General features: G+C 48.5%; 1 protein-coding gene across 1 annotated transcript in view; it reads right to left on the bottom strand.

Moving 5' to 3' along the window:
- Positions 1-15,410, bottom strand: part of SAMD11 (sterile alpha motif domain containing 11) — a 179,550-nt gene that overhangs the window by 68,343 nt on the left and 95,797 nt on the right. The window contains exon 5 of the mRNA XM_077837198.1: positions 3,515-3,639. Coding sequence (XP_077693324.1) covers positions 3,515-3,639 — 125 coding nt within the window. The remainder of the gene's footprint in view (positions 1-3,514; positions 3,640-15,410) is intronic.

The following is a 15,410-nucleotide window of genomic DNA, read 5'->3' as shown; positions in this document are numbered from 1 at the left end:
GTCTTTTTGATGCACACTGAAAGCTCTTTGGGGTTGTGACTTCTCTTACGATGTGCATGTACAGCGCCTAGCACAACGGGGCCCTGATCTCTGTAGCTACTGTGATACAAACAAACAACAGTGAGCGCTCAGTATTATTTTCTCTCCTCATTATTAAGCAGATTTAGCACCAGCTAAGCCTCCAGGCTAACCCCGCACTAAGTTTAAAGCACTTCAGGTGGTAAATCAGTTGTGGCATTTCCCCCTTGTTAAAAAAAAAAAAAAAAAAAAAGAAGTCAACAGTGGCAGGGGCCAGAGTTCTGAGTTTCCATTCCCTTTGGCCCTGCCTGGTCCACATCAGGGAATCTGCTAGCAGGACGGTGGTGTAGCACACACACTAATGAGAGACAGCTGTCAGGCTCTGCTCCCAGTTGGGCAAAGATCGTTCCTACAAGGAACCTGCCTCCAAACAGCAGGAAGATCAGGTTTAAACTGCCCCTGTGGAGCCGCACAGACCCTCCTGCCCCCACCCTCATACTCCCAGTTTCCCCCAGCACCTCCTCCCACACTTGTCAACTCCTGTTAGAATCCATCCTGTCCTCAAAGGCTCTGTCCCTTGCCCAGCGGCCTCTCACTGTCCCTCCTGTAGAAAACACAGGCCTATTTCAGCACCTCTCTCTCAGCTCACATGTTCTGTACAATCTGAGCCAGGCTTTGCCACTCGGACACCACGCTGCACTAACACCAACCCAATCAATCAAAGCCCAGGCGTTTCCCCACCTCTGGGATTCTGGATGCCTCCGGGGGTGGGGTGGGGTGGGATTCTTTTTTGTTTGTTTCCCTTGTCATCATTCCATGTTGCTGAGAACAGAGCACACTTTGCTCCTCTTCACTGCTGCAGATCTCAGAGCATTTCATCAGCCTCAATTAGGTCTGGCAACCTCTCCACAAAGTAAACAGTATTAAGCCTGTTTTCACAAATGAGGTCAGCTGAGGCACCAAGTCACTTGGTCAAGGTCACACACACCAAGTCAGTGACAGAACGAGGAAAAAGAACCCAGGAAGTCCAAAATCCCAGGCTCTGACCACTAGATAGCACTGTCTCCATCACCTTAAGAAATGGTCACATAGGTACGTTTCAAGCCAGCCCCTTGGTTCTTGGCTGCAGCAGTGCAGGAGAATACAGCTCAGAGATAGGTCCGTCAGTGCAATTTGCAAAGGAAGGAGGGATTCCAGCCGAAAGGGTGAAGCCTATGAGCTGCACTCCTAGAGGAGCAGTGCCGGGTTGCTGCTGGGGAGACAGGAGGGATGTCGAACATTTTAAATGCTTGTGCCCACCAGCTGGGTAGAACTGCATAGACTCCCAGTCTGCAAAGCATGGACCCTACACCCAAAATTCCCCAAAGCTCAGGACCCTGTTTCAACCCATTATCTAGAGATGGGCCAACCTGCTAAATTCAAATCAGTGTCTGAAATTCCCCCCAACATCCTTGGGGGGGCATCCCTAGGGTTTTGCTGTCACTAGGGTTTGGGTTTAAACCCCTCTCATTGGGTCTGACCAGGCTGAGAAGAATGAGCTCCTTCTTGGGCAGGCGCTGGGCTGAAGGGAGCCAATCAATGCCAGTTCTCTTCTGGTCAATGTCCAGTTTCACACATTAAAATTCCTCCTGGTAAATCTACAGGGAGGATATTTGCCTCTTTCATTAAAAAAGTTGGTTTCCCCATTTCTGAACACACTGGGGCCTGACTCTGCAAACCTGTGCTCACAAAGCACCCGGCCATGCCTGTAGCAGTCAGCAGGCGTCTGGGCTGGGGAGGAGACGTTTGAAAAGTTTGCGTTGCACTCTCTCCACGGGGTGAGTTTGTTTCTCTTTCTTTGCTGCACGGGCACCTCACCCAGGCATTAGCAAACCAAGGCCCCAATTCGGCCAAGCATTACAAGCACATGCTTATGTGCTTGGCTGAATTGGGACTGAAAGGCCTGAGGCAGCTCCCACCCATGTCACTGGGAATCCTTCCATTAATTTTAATGGCAGCTGGAGCAAGCCATAATGAAGAAGGAGACCAGCTGCACCTGTTGGTATCGCACGTCCGCTATTGTGCACGCACCCCCTCCCCCACCCACCGCATCCTTCATTTTGTATTGCATCCCGCAGTGAAAACCAGATTCTGGATTAAGCCGCATGATCAATGCCAATGATTTACATGCACACGCAAATGCATGGCTTTCAAGCAAAGACCCTAACAACATACACAGGCACATCTAAATTCTGGCTTTGGCAGATTGGGGACCAGCAGAATAAAAACAGAAAGACAATAATCTGCCTTTTAGTGACAGGGCCCAAACAAACAGCCAAAAATTATAGGGTTAAAGACGACATTAACATCAACACCCTGCTCCCAAGTGTGGTTTAAAAAAAAAATACAAGTTAAAAAGCACTGCTCAGAGAGCAAGAGTTCCTGAGAAGTAAAGCTTCATTAGCTTGTTGGGACCATAACCTCCTCTAAACCAACCCGAAAAGACTCCCTACTTGGTAGCTTTCAAAAATACACCAGTATGGGCCTGATTCTCTACTACTTACCACTGGACTCAATGGAATCACTCCTGATTTACACTGGAGCGAGTGGCCCCTTTTCTGTCTAAAGTCCAGATTTCTGATCTCTGCTACACCAGCGTCAACCTAGAGCAACTCCGGTGAGTAAAGTGACTGAGGATCGACACCAGTATAAGTGAAATCCGAAACCGGCCTTGGTTCCAGATGTGAATGGCGAGGGCTAACGATCCACCCAAACCCGCAATGGTTCTCCCAGCCGCTAACCATCCTGCGGGAGAAATTCACCGATTGTGCAAGAAACAAGCGGAACTGACAGTGTCACCAGTGTCCAGTGCCCCACTTGTTGACTGAGGCACATTCAGCACCGTGGCATCCCTTCCCGTCACTTCCTCCCTGATGCTGACATCCCAAGGGGCGCAGTGCATGGCTCTAGTGGAGCATCTCTGGTTCAGCACGACAAGCAAGGGGAAGCCAGGTGAACTTGTGTAAGGCCAGGCAGCCGTACAAAGCCATGCAACTATCCTCGCAAAGAGTTGGCAGAGACGGAGGCAGCATGGGGAGCCTCTGATTAATGCAATTACAAATCAAACCGCGCTCTCCGCGCCAGGCCTTTCTGCATCACTGGCCACTAACCCCGGGGACATTTCACTTCTTTGCTGGAGCGCTGTCCTCTCCTGCATTTTAACACAGACCACTAGATCTGAGAATGAAGCGGAGCTGAAATCTCACACGACCGCAAGACTTTAACCTTCCTAAAAAAAAAAAATCCTTCCATGTTCGTCTTTGTCCACGAATACTGAGAGACTAGCATGACTTGCTCTGAAATTTAATGAAGCCGGCTGGCCAAAGTGAGGGAGGGGAAGGGAGGGGAGGGGAGGGGAGAGAAGAGGGAAGTCAGCAAACCCGAACCCAAGCCACAGCTGGAACTTTCCTCCTCCCAGCAAATGAGGACAAAAGAACCAGGCGCCCTGGCTGCTTACCTGCTGCTCCTAAGCCGACGTCGATGCTGTTTCTCTTGTATTCACAGCGACTCTGGGTCTCTGGCATAACGAGTTGGCGGCTCTGATGCAGGTTGGAGATGATGGTGGAGAGGTCGTTATCACGGCTGCAACAGAGCAGAAAAACGCCAAGTTAAGGATATCCTATTTACCATCCCATAATTGATTTTCGTGTCTGAGAGTGTGTGCGTGCGTACGCACGGCTTTTTTGTTTGCCCCAGAGATTTCTGAATTATGAAGAAGATTTTTCCCTCCCTCCCCCACTTGAAGTTCCTAGGCAACCTCCTCCATTTTCGGGGAGGGGAAGCCCCTGTAGGGTAAAGCACTTTCCAAGCAGCAGGCTTGCTCCCAGCAAAGAGCTCTGCAGAGGCCAGCACCCCCGTCTCCCCTTTGCCAGAACACAAGGCCTAAGTACCTAGAAATGTGGTGGAGAAACAGGCATGACTATTCAAGAACTGACAAAAACCTGGAATTCAAATGATTGACAGATGGATGATAGTTAACAGACAGCTACTTGGCTAGCTTTTCAGTTCCTCCACTGTGTGTGAGAGAGACTCTTATTTTCTTGCATAATATTTTTATATGCAGAGAATTACCATAGATTCAGCGACAGTTGTGGCCCAGAGTGAAAGAATACAACCTTGTTTATAAGTCCTATTTTCAGCCCATCATTCTAGCTGATACCAAAATAACTACTCCTTCCTTCTTGGATCAGAACACACAGAGTGAGCAATTAAATATTATTTTGCCTGTTATCCTTGCAACAAAGCTGCTTCAAAGTGGGCTCGCTTTAGCTCAAATATTTTTAAAATGTTCTCTTCCCCCTCCCTCCCATGGAATGCATGAGCAAGAGAGAAAGAGAGAGCAAGCACAAAGATGTTCACAGTAGCAACTACTAGAGTTAAGATGGCAAAATCACTGTAGTACAAAACCTCTGTTTTCATTCCTTACAGAGAGGTAGCAGCTATGGATACACATAAATACAGACAATATACAACATATGAGAGAGAGAGAGAGAGAGAGAGAGAGAGAGATCTATGTACATATGTATTTCTAGAAGCTAACACTGGAAATCCTCCATCTATTTTTGTTTAATGCTGTATGTTAAACCACCAACATGTCTAGCACGGAGCGCCTTGTCCTATGCTAAACACTGGAGCTATTCTCCTTCCTCTCGCCAGCCAGAGGACGATAAACCAGATCTCACGGGAAGAAGTTAAGACATTTGAAAAAAAAAAAAGAAAGTCAGAGGGCCCCTTACAACCGTTACTCACACGACCAGCGCACCCGCTCTGTGTGTCTGCAACACACAGCACATGACCACCGACTCGCTGGCTTGCAGGAGACCGTCCTAACCTGTGACCACCAGGGCAACTCAGAGGGTGCATTATCTGCAGAATTACCTCGCAATCATCTCCCCTTAAATATCCCCCATCACCACCCCCCTGACCATCAGAGCGAGGAAAAACCACAGAGCTGCTCAAATGCTCCAAAGAGCCCGTCCCCAGTGGAGAAGCGGGGGCTAATCTGTCGTCTAGCTCTCTGCTAATCAGATAAGTTTATGACAGAAAGTCTTTAGACAGAGGTACTTTCAGCAGGCGTCTGGCTCCAGATTTTCACAGGATGCAGCAGACAAAAACAGACTTTGTTTCAGCAGCCATGGTCATCTGCCCCATTACTCCCCCCTCCCATCTCGGGGCCAAAATCTCAAAGCCTTTTAGCTTCCACTGCTTTATTTTCCTCCACTAAACCAGTGCAGATTCCCCCTTACGCAAGCAGAAGGCTAATTACTTAAGCAAGTCCGCAGGTGAGTGGGAAGCCCCTTTCCCCCTGTCCCAAGCAGTTTTGAGTCTTATCCTCTGTGAGCTGCCACCTTTAAGACGCATTATGCAAATATTTTGGTGTTTTAAGTCATTTATGAGATTAATTTGAAGTGATTATCGGTTCTTTATAATCGTGTAGATCAATAACTGGATGCCGGGTACAGAGGACAAATGCAGACAAATGCTGCCCTCAGCACAATGGGGAGGGGGGAGGAGGTGGGCTGGGGAGGAGCACAGAGGGAGAAAGGCAGAGAGTTGGAAAAGAGAAATGGGATAATAGCACCTTGCATCCTGAAGGAGTCCAGAGCACTGCAATGACGTGGCCATATCTACAAAACTATACCTAGGGATCACTTTATCCACCACTGAAATGCAGCTGCCGCTCAGATAGAGCATGTCAACTGTTTTAACAGTGGACAGCAACACTGCATGACTCTCAAGCAGTGGTTTTCAACCTTTTTTCGTTTGCAGACTCCTAAAAATTTCTGAATGGAGGTGCGGACCCCTTTGGACATCTCAGATATAGTCTGCAGACCCGCAGGGATCTGCGGACTACTGGTTGAAAACCACTGGTCTATGGTAACAACGACCTTTTTCAAACCCCTTAAGCCAGTCTGCAGACCCACAGGGGTCTGTGGACCACAGGTTGTAAACCACTGCTCTAAAAGAAGAGAGAAAAGCAGAAAAACTATACTCAGTGTAAATTACAAGGGGAAATCTAGGAGGAATGAAACACTACCCCAGAACTAGCACTGTCTTTCAAAATACACGAGGGGATTTTTGATGACCTCAAATACTCAGGACCACAGGTTCAAAAAAGTATCTCAGCATCCAGGAAAAAAGAAAGGTACTATGGTAGGGCATCGAAGTACCAACGAAATCACCAGCAGCACTTCAAAGAACAGGTAGGTATGTGCTCCTGAGAGCATTACCAATGCAAGTATAGTACTGAACAGACCCAACTCAGCCTGTGAAATCTGACGGGATCCTAGTAGAACATATAGCATGGCTGAAATTCCACAGCTGAAGATGAATTGATCTCTATGGGAAAAATAAGGCCAAAAAAATGTGGGAAGTTGATGTACCAGAGAAGGGGGCTGGGGCAGCTTTTAATGGGGTGAATTATTCCCAGGCATTCTCTCTTGTCTTAGACCGTAAGCTCTTTGGGATAGGGTGTTTGTACAGCATTTAGCACAGGGCTCCTAGGTCTACAGTTATATAAACAATAATTGGTGCTTTCCCATGTTTCCATGGACATTTGAGTTACATTTCTTTTTGGTAAAGACTTGGGAGCTGTTTTAGGAAGGCTTTAAATGCTGCAAGCCAAGTCCCCCATGGGGCACAACCCCATTGTGTCTAAGGAGGCATCTTCCACTCTTATTCATGAATGGGACCTTTATTAAAGGATATGGTGGGGGGGAGGTTCTGCCCAGCTCCTACCAGGCTTTTCTAGGTCATGCAAGACAAAGAGAAGGCAACAGGATCTTTGTGCGTGCAATGGTTAGGAGAAGCTCTGCCATCTCTGCCCAATGTGTGACAGAGGCAGCCAGAAAACCCAGAGCTAATCTGCGGGAGAAAACGCTGACTTCAGAAAATACCCTTCTGAACTCCCAAAATGTAGACAGCTTCTCTGAAGTTCAAAAATGACTAATATTTCTTCCATTCCTATTCCCGCTAAAGTCAATGAGATTTTATCCCTTGACTTTAAGAGGAGCAGGGCTGCACCCTTAATATATTAGATTCTATATGATCATTCAATGTGGCATTTACAAATGTTCATGCTGTTTGCCTCCACCACTTGACTGGAAGCTCAATCACCCTGTTGGCCACTTTATCCACAAAAATATACCTCACACTTTTATACACACTGTGCTCCCTCTTGACTTATATCTACTGTAATGTACCAGCTGCGCTCACGTCTGCATTAAAGCTTACTGCCCTCTACTAGCTGATCCACAGAGAGGATAAGGGACCTACCACTGCTGCCTCCTAAGGGACATTTCCTTTAGCTCAGGTGGTAGAGTCCCAGCTTTGGAGACAACTAACGTCTATGGGTTATGGCCCCAGCTCCCTCTGTGTGTGTGACATAGCTAGTCTACAATACATGGATTCGTTATACAAGTCCCCTACTTCTGGTCTGCCCTCATAACCTCCGACCTTTCTTACAGCCAAGCCAGCGAAAAGTGAGCAGAACCAGCCTTAGAACACAAGCAAAGCAAACAGCCTCTTGGGGCCCTGTTTCTTTGTGCCCATGATAAAAACCCCAGGTGTGTTTCATCAGACCCTTCCAGAGGACCCGGATGCTTTTGGAGAAGATTTGACAATGACCATTTCCCCCAGTGGGACTTTGTGTCTAAATTCTAAGCATCTCCACCTCTCCCCACTCCTAATATACCTGCCAACAGTCCCAATCTCTCCTTCAAGACATTCAGGGGCCCTGGTCCAGTTCCTACTGAAATCTTTCCACCAAGCACACAGGGCGCTAGATTGGGGCCCCAACTGCATAGCATGCAAGTCCCATGCAGCGTGGGCCAGTGGAAGGCATGTCTAACCAGCAAGACTGGTACAGAGACAGAACCTCTGCCCTCCTGCCAGGTCACTGACAGTTCTGTGCACGTGCTTGGCTTGCCAATGCTGCACAAGAGGTGCGGCTACAACAGCCTATGAGCACTTTGTGGCAAGAGCTGTCTCTTGGCCGGTGTCGGCCTGGCGCCCAGCACACTGGGGGTGCGACCGCAGTATAAGGAATTAACAAATTCATGGGCTCAGGGCTCCAGCAGGGTCAGCCAATGTTGGGTTAAGAGACGCCTTTCCTGGAAAGCAAGAACCGGGCAACTCAAACCTGCAGCAACCTCATCTAGAAGATGGGTTTCTGAACTGGTTTTAAGAGCCTGGTGCCTGCTGAAATTAACTAGGGCTCAGATAATGTGGGCTTCTCCCAAAGCCTGGGTTTGAAGGCCAGTCACTGCCCTGGCACACACATGCAAACCAATCTGCTCTTCAACTGCCTCTGGGAATGGTTCCAAAAGGGCCGAATCATGAAATCCACACACACTTTTTAACTTGGTCCTTACTAGGGAAAATTCCCACTGAAGCCAATGGGGCTTTTGCTTCAAGGATGGACTAACATCTGGGAAAGCCCGTTGGGATTTAGGCCACAATGAGACAGGCAGTGTGATCTAGTGGGTAAAGCACTAGCTGAGAGCCAGGAAACCTGGGTTTTATTCCAAGTTCCATAGCCGACCTGTTATGTGACCTTGTGCTCCTCTCTGTGCCCCTCCTGCTCTTTGTCGGTTTAGACTGGCATCTCCCATGGCAAGCACAATGGGGCCCTGATCTCAGCAGGAGCAACCATAACACATACATAGGCTTTTATTTTAATAAATGAAGATGAGGTGGGCAGGGGACAACCAATGGTCATTCTGTAAATGAACGAGAACTCTGCCAGCGCCTGTAATCGGCAAGTTCCCATGAACCAGGGTGCAGTGGGGTGTCTCCTACAAGCCAGTTCAAACCCCAGACTCCAAACTCTGTATTTCTTAAATGCGATTCAGTGACCCCAAGAGGAAGCAGCCCTGGCTAAGGGGATGGGAGTAGGGGGAAGCTTTCTCCCTCAGAGAGGATTTTCCCCATCTGTGCCGTGAAGCTAATAATTCCACTCAGGTGCTCACTTCCAGCCCCAGCAGGATCACATCCTGCCTCGCCTCTGTCTTGTCTCTGAACCGTTTCTAGATGCCTATTAATTCAGGCCATTCCCCCACCACATGCACACACGCACAATCAGATTAAAGGTCTGATCCCTTCCAGTAGCATAATATTATATTTTAAAAACCGGATTAGAGAAGGGGGCTATAGCAAGATACAGCTCTCCTGAAAGGTCAGGGAGGAGACATACAATCTGCTGAAAGGCTGCAGGTTGCCATGACAATATTTAATTTGTGTGGGTTTTGGTAATTAGCAGTTCCAGGCCCAAGGTATCACCGGTAAGATTCCAAGGGGCAGAGACATGCACGATGGGGCAGGACTGCAAAGGGTGCTTCTCTCTTGCACATGCAATGTGCCCTTGCAGTAAAATTAAGGGTGCAAACCAGAGCACCCACACCTGTAGTCATCTGAATGTGGGTGGAAAATAATTGGGCTTGCAAACTGTGCCCAGGAAGACAGAGGCCAAGCTTTGGTCCTTCTGCAAACATGCCCATCTTTCAGCAGAGATGAGTGAAGCTGGACACTCAAATCCCATGCCCAGCAAATGACAGAAGGTTGCCAGCACGTTTGCTTCCAGACAGATTTCAAAGCAGGAAGGATCCTATTTTCTAGCTCCAATGCTGCTGAAAACTCAAGAGAACATTCCCATAGAAACTCTCATGAGGATCAGCCTGATTTTGTGAGATTTCTGCTACTGGGGGGGCAGGGTGCAAAATCTCATGACAGGGCCTGTGATTCAAGATTTTTGAGTCTGAACTCAAAACTTAGCTCAGATTTGGCCTCAAAGCAAAACTTTATAACCAGCACAGCCCTAGATCTGAAATTTGGATCATGGCACACACACAGGACAGCATAAACCATCAGTCATTTTCAGTTCTCACCGACCTACTTCTGTTGCTCATTCTCCACCTGAATCCATCATCTCGTCTTGGTGACATCACACTTAGCTGCTGTGGATAGGAACACCATGTTACAAAGGATGAGAAATTTCATCTGCACCTGCTGCTTGTTTGCTACATAAAGGATTGAGATCCTGTCTTCATGAAAATGTCACCTCCTAATAAAAGTGAGGGAAACGTGGCAGGCATCCTGAGACACCGCACAATCCCTATAGGACCAACTCTATATCATCAGGGCCCTCTGCAAACAGACCCCAATAATGAACCTGGCGTCACAAGGAAATTATTTCAACAAGGTGTAATGCTAGCCGTGGTGCTGTGTTTGTGTTTGCTATTGTGCTTTTTCATGTAACCTAAGAGAGGTCACCATTCCATAAAGCACCCCATACATCTGTCCTTCCTAAGCATCGTCAGTTTCTCTATTCAAAGATAGGTTTCAGAGTAACAGCCGTGTTAGTCTATATTCGCAAAAAGAAAAGGATGCATCAGATGCATCCGATGAAGTGAGCTGTAGCTCACGAAAGCTTATGCTCAAATAAATTGGTTAGTCTGTAAGGTGCCACAAGTACTCCTTTTCCATTCAAAGAGCATCCCATGCTTTGCAGACCACTTTCTCTCCGACTGGATTTCCACTCGACCACTAGGTTCAGTCTCACTGCCAAAAGCAACAGTTGGAGAAGTGGCTGGATATTATTATGGTGCAGGCAATCAAGTCCTAACGAAGCTGGGGCACAGGTATCCATTTACCAAGAACATGGGAATGCAGGAAAACGGTGATAAAGGTTACGGATAAGCCACAAAAAAACAACCAGCTCACCACAATACAGGGAGTGCCTGGTGCAACCAGCACCTGTGAAGCTGAAAAGGTCAAGCTGGGACTGCCCCTCTAGCTGGGGATTGAGTGAGATGCAAAGCTGAAGCTACACAAATAACCATCAGGGCCGCTGTCCTTGTAGAACAGCTGAGCTCTAGTTACTTCCAGCTGGTGACAGACTGGATTTTACGTTCCTGTTGCAAATAAACCCAAAGCCCGGGAAACGGGTAAGTTTTGACCCACTTCCACTTGTTCAACTGTGTTTGGAGCAGGGTGGGGAGCATCACCTTCTCAGCAGGAGCTTTGCTTGATGTAACGGTAGCATGGGAGTGACTACGTTAATACATGACCATGCCCAGTATGAACAAGCTTCTCCCAGAAACCTGAGCAACAGAGTGCTGTGCCTTCCCTCCTGGCAAACTGGCTGCTTAGTAAGCATGACAGAGGAGGAAGGAGAGGCTGTGGAATGTAGCACATCCATCTCGAGTAGGATGGCAAGACACAGGGCATACGGGCTGAAGGTAAAGAGATGCTAAGAAATGAACAAGGAAGGAAGAGAGAGTGTGTGTGAAAGGAAGGATGGAGTTCATGCACCTCAGGGGAAAGGAAGGAGAAGGAGATTTTCAGCGGAGGGCAAGAGAAGGGAGCAGAACTCTCTAAGAAAGAAGGGGGAAAAGTGCCTGAGCGGGAGGAGGGGATTCACAAGAAGGGAGGAGAGGGAGTGAAAGGAAAACCCTTTGGAAGGACAGGAGAGAGTGCTTGAATGAAGAAAAATAGCGACAGCCCTAGGAAGGAAGAAAGCTCTCATGCTAGGCAGGAAATGAAGACGGCTGATGATTCTCACTCAGCACTTTAAAGCCACTGATTTCCAATGTCAGCAAATAAAAGAGGCCCTTTTCCTTCACAACCTTTTGCACAAATCAGGCTCAACTTGGGAGGGGGCTTCCACGCCAACCTCCTTCAAGACAGCTCCCGAATGCGCAGCAAGCACAAACCCAGGTGACAGTGCTGGGCCCCTGGGCAAGCTCAGCAAGAACAACGCAGCACAGCTCTCTTGCCAATGTTTCGTACCAACGCCCATCCCATGCTCCACCCCCTCCTAGAGCTCGCCGAGCAAGCCGTCATTTACACTAGTGCACTTTGCACACGTGTAAGCGATTAGGCAAGGAGCAGGGCCGTTCTTTAGCTTCGTAGCCAGTCTGAACATATACCATTCCATTACAATGTTCACAATCAAAGCCATTCAGAGGCCATTAACCCTGTTGATTCGCATAACCTTATAACCTTCAGGCAGCGAAGACTGCACCAATGTGATTAGACACGACAAGATTTCTGGTGAAAGAGCATTTCAGGAGATGGTTAAGGAAATCGAGAGGCATCTCTCCCTTAAATCTGCCTCATACCAAAGGAGAAACCCAACTAGGCTATGAAAAATGCACAATTCTTGTATTGCCCTGGGAGCAAAGAGAACATCACCTGAGCCAGTCATTTCAATACCTACATGACAGGGCGCACACCCTCCAGATTCCACATCAGGTCTTCAGACTAACCCAAAAAAGAGCCTTCCCCTTTCCCTTTGAGAAAACCCATCCCGGATTTTACAGCAAATCCAGTCAATGCTGGGGACGAGGTCGGGAGTCCAGTCACTACTGGACGAATACCCATTAAATGTGGACACAACCACAAAGCGGTGGCAGAACACCTCCCTTGCTGCCTCTCAGTGCTTTGCCAAAAGGAGCCCCCAGAGTCCTGGGGGACAGCAGCATGAGACAGGCAAATAAACAGCGGCTACAAACATTACAGCTGGATGAAGAAAACATCGTTAACATTTCCCATGAATGCCCTGATTGCTGCACTGTCTACGGCTAATGGAACTAACAGGTTGTCTGCCTTCCACCAAGCCTACTGGTCTGATCAGGCCTCCTGTAATGGCAGCAAAATGGTCCACCAGTGGTAACTGGATAGCTCCACCGTTTACAGGAAAACAAGCCTGAGTGGCGCGACTGCTGGAAACATAATCCAAAGGGAAGGCTTTTGATTGGCAGAAGGTGGCACAAAGTTCTCCGGATTCTTTTACAGACTCTCAAGCAGCCCCAATGGTTACCTAGCTACCACAGCAAAGGGCATTCTATAAACGCAACTGATCGATATTTGCCCCAAATCCATTTTGTTCCTCTGATAAGAAGCTTGTCACCTTTAGAGGAGGCAATGTTGGCGGCATCCTAGCAGCAGGTTTTAATGTGTCTGAGGATCCGTCCACGCCGCAATCAGAGGAGTGACTGCAGCAGATGTCGACACACCCGAGCTAGCGTTGATCTCCTAGCTCCAAACACAGGGCAATGACACCACAGCACCACCGGCCGCACAAACCCATCAGGGACCCTGGGCGTGCACTCAAGCAGCTAGCCCATGCTATTGTTAGTGCAGCTAACTAGATCAAAGCTAGCTCAGGCATGACTGCAGTGTAGACATACCCGCAAAAGGGTGACAAATTAAACAGCCAAAAGTAGCTCAAGCTCAGGTAGGGAAAACGAGGAGACTGACAAAGAACTGCAAAGAAACACTGCAAATAGGAGAAAATAAAGTTTAAAAACCTGAATCTTTCCCTCTTTGGGCTGGAAATCCTTTCCATCAACTGGAAACCACAGGACTCCCCTGAACTGTCCCCTCCATGAAGAATTCAAGGCTGAGTTCAGAATGAGGACTTCAAAAGCATGTGCCAACCCCCCCTCCCCTGCAGTTACGCTGGTCCATGACCCACAGACTTTAAGGCAGCTGCCCTTGTGTAACAGAGAGGAGAATTTGGCCCATTGCATCCAGATGGGAATGCAGAAACAGGCACTGCACCATGCCCCAGAGCCGGATATCCGGGGGGTTGTAAGACAAGGCCGCTCGAGTCATTACAATGGTACTGTCTGAAGTGTGAGTGGAAGAGGAGGTACAGTGGTCAGCCACACATCATAGACAGCCTTAAGGCATGTGCGGGGGGGACCACGCATTTAATTATTTGCAAGGGTTAGCGTAAAGTGCAACGTGCTGGATGGCAGTTCAAGCCTGCGATTATTATACACAGAACGGGAGCAGCCAGAGCAACAGCAGCAGGACGGAGCAATTCTGAAGTTCCTTCCATTATCTAAGCGCTACCCAGATGATTAACTAACGAAGGTCCCAATCCTGCAAGGCGCTGGGTGCCCGCAACTCCTGTCAGCTATGCTGGGAGCTGAAGGCTGCTCGGGATCTGGCATGAGCAGCGCCAGCTGGCCCCCGCATTGCCCTGCTAATGAACCACAATCCTGTCCTGCAGCCCAGGGGGCCCATCCAGGGGTGAAAAAGGTAGGTCAGCCTCTTGGCTGAGACGGACAAACAGGCAGCCAATGAAGGGCCAGCTCTGATGGCGCCTCCTGCAAAGCGTGTGCCCCATGCAACCAGGGACATGGACCGAGACGTACCAAACTCTTCCCACCCAGGGCACTTGGACAGAGACAGCTTTTGGTGACTGCTGGCCCAAGCCAGCCCTCAAACCTCCAGCCCTGCCTTTAACAGCGTTTCATTTACCAGCATTAGCCGCGAGCAGTGTCTTTAACAGGGAGAAGGATGAAAAGACTAATGGATGGAGACAATTAACCAAAAAATAGATCAGCGTCACAGTCTCCACACCCAGGCGCCCCTGGGTTGGGTGAGACTTTCAATGCGCTGCTCAAAGTGACAGGGGTGAGAAATGAGCAAAAGTTGTTTAAAACCCTAATCCAGAAGAGCTGCATCCCTCATTCTCCCCGGCACCACCCTGCAAGGGCCAGACCCTAATTCCTCTCTGCGGAGAGGGCACACGCAAGCCCAATGCACCCCTTAAATGCTCAAAACAGGGCTCAAGAAAGACTTAAATGGCGCATGGTCCCTCTATGCAGGGGTGAATTGTGCCTTTGCAGCACTGCAGATCAGCAGCACACAACCTTGCCTCTCCCTGCTGAAGAAAAAGGTCAGGTCAGAAACTCAGCTGGTGCAAATCAACATATAGCTCAGCACAGCTCTGCGGATTTACACCAGTTGAGGTCTGGCCGGTTGTAGCTGACACTGGACCTGAAAATGTTTGGGGTTACGCTTAATAAAATTACAAGCAAAGTAAGGAGACTGTGACTCGCTTGTCCAGGAATGATGGATCTTTTCAGGCGGGAGGAGGACGGATTCCAGCTTTGGAAAAGGACAGAGACCCAGAAAGCAACATGGGAGGAATAACACTGAATAGTCTCTCTTTTAAAATATGTTTCACTGACTCTCCGTCCCCTTAATGATCACTCAGCAAATGCAGGGATTATATTCGATTTCACTGATCAATACAGTTGCCATAAAACTGTCCCGACCCTCTGCCCCTCCCTACAATAAAAAATAAAATCCAATACGTAAAATGAGTAACAGCAACATTTGAGTGGAAGAAAATGAGGGCATTTATTAAGCTAAGGGAAGTGGAGAGTGAGTGCAGGTGAGCGGCCAGGCGTCTGCCATGTAAAACACTCCATCACCCCCCTCCCCAAGAACACACTTAGCATTTCAGCATTTCCAGTCCACCCTTGTCTGTAGTCTCACAGGATACAGGTCCTGTTCAGGAGCCTACTTGGATGGTTCATCTGGCTCAGGGAACA

This window comes from Eretmochelys imbricata, chromosome 18 (genome assembly GCF_965152235.1).
Source record: "Eretmochelys imbricata isolate rEreImb1 chromosome 18, rEreImb1.hap1, whole genome shotgun sequence".
Lineage (NCBI taxonomy): Eukaryota > Metazoa > Chordata > Testudines > Cheloniidae > Eretmochelys > Eretmochelys imbricata.
This window is presented reverse-complemented; position numbering and strand designations above follow the sequence as displayed.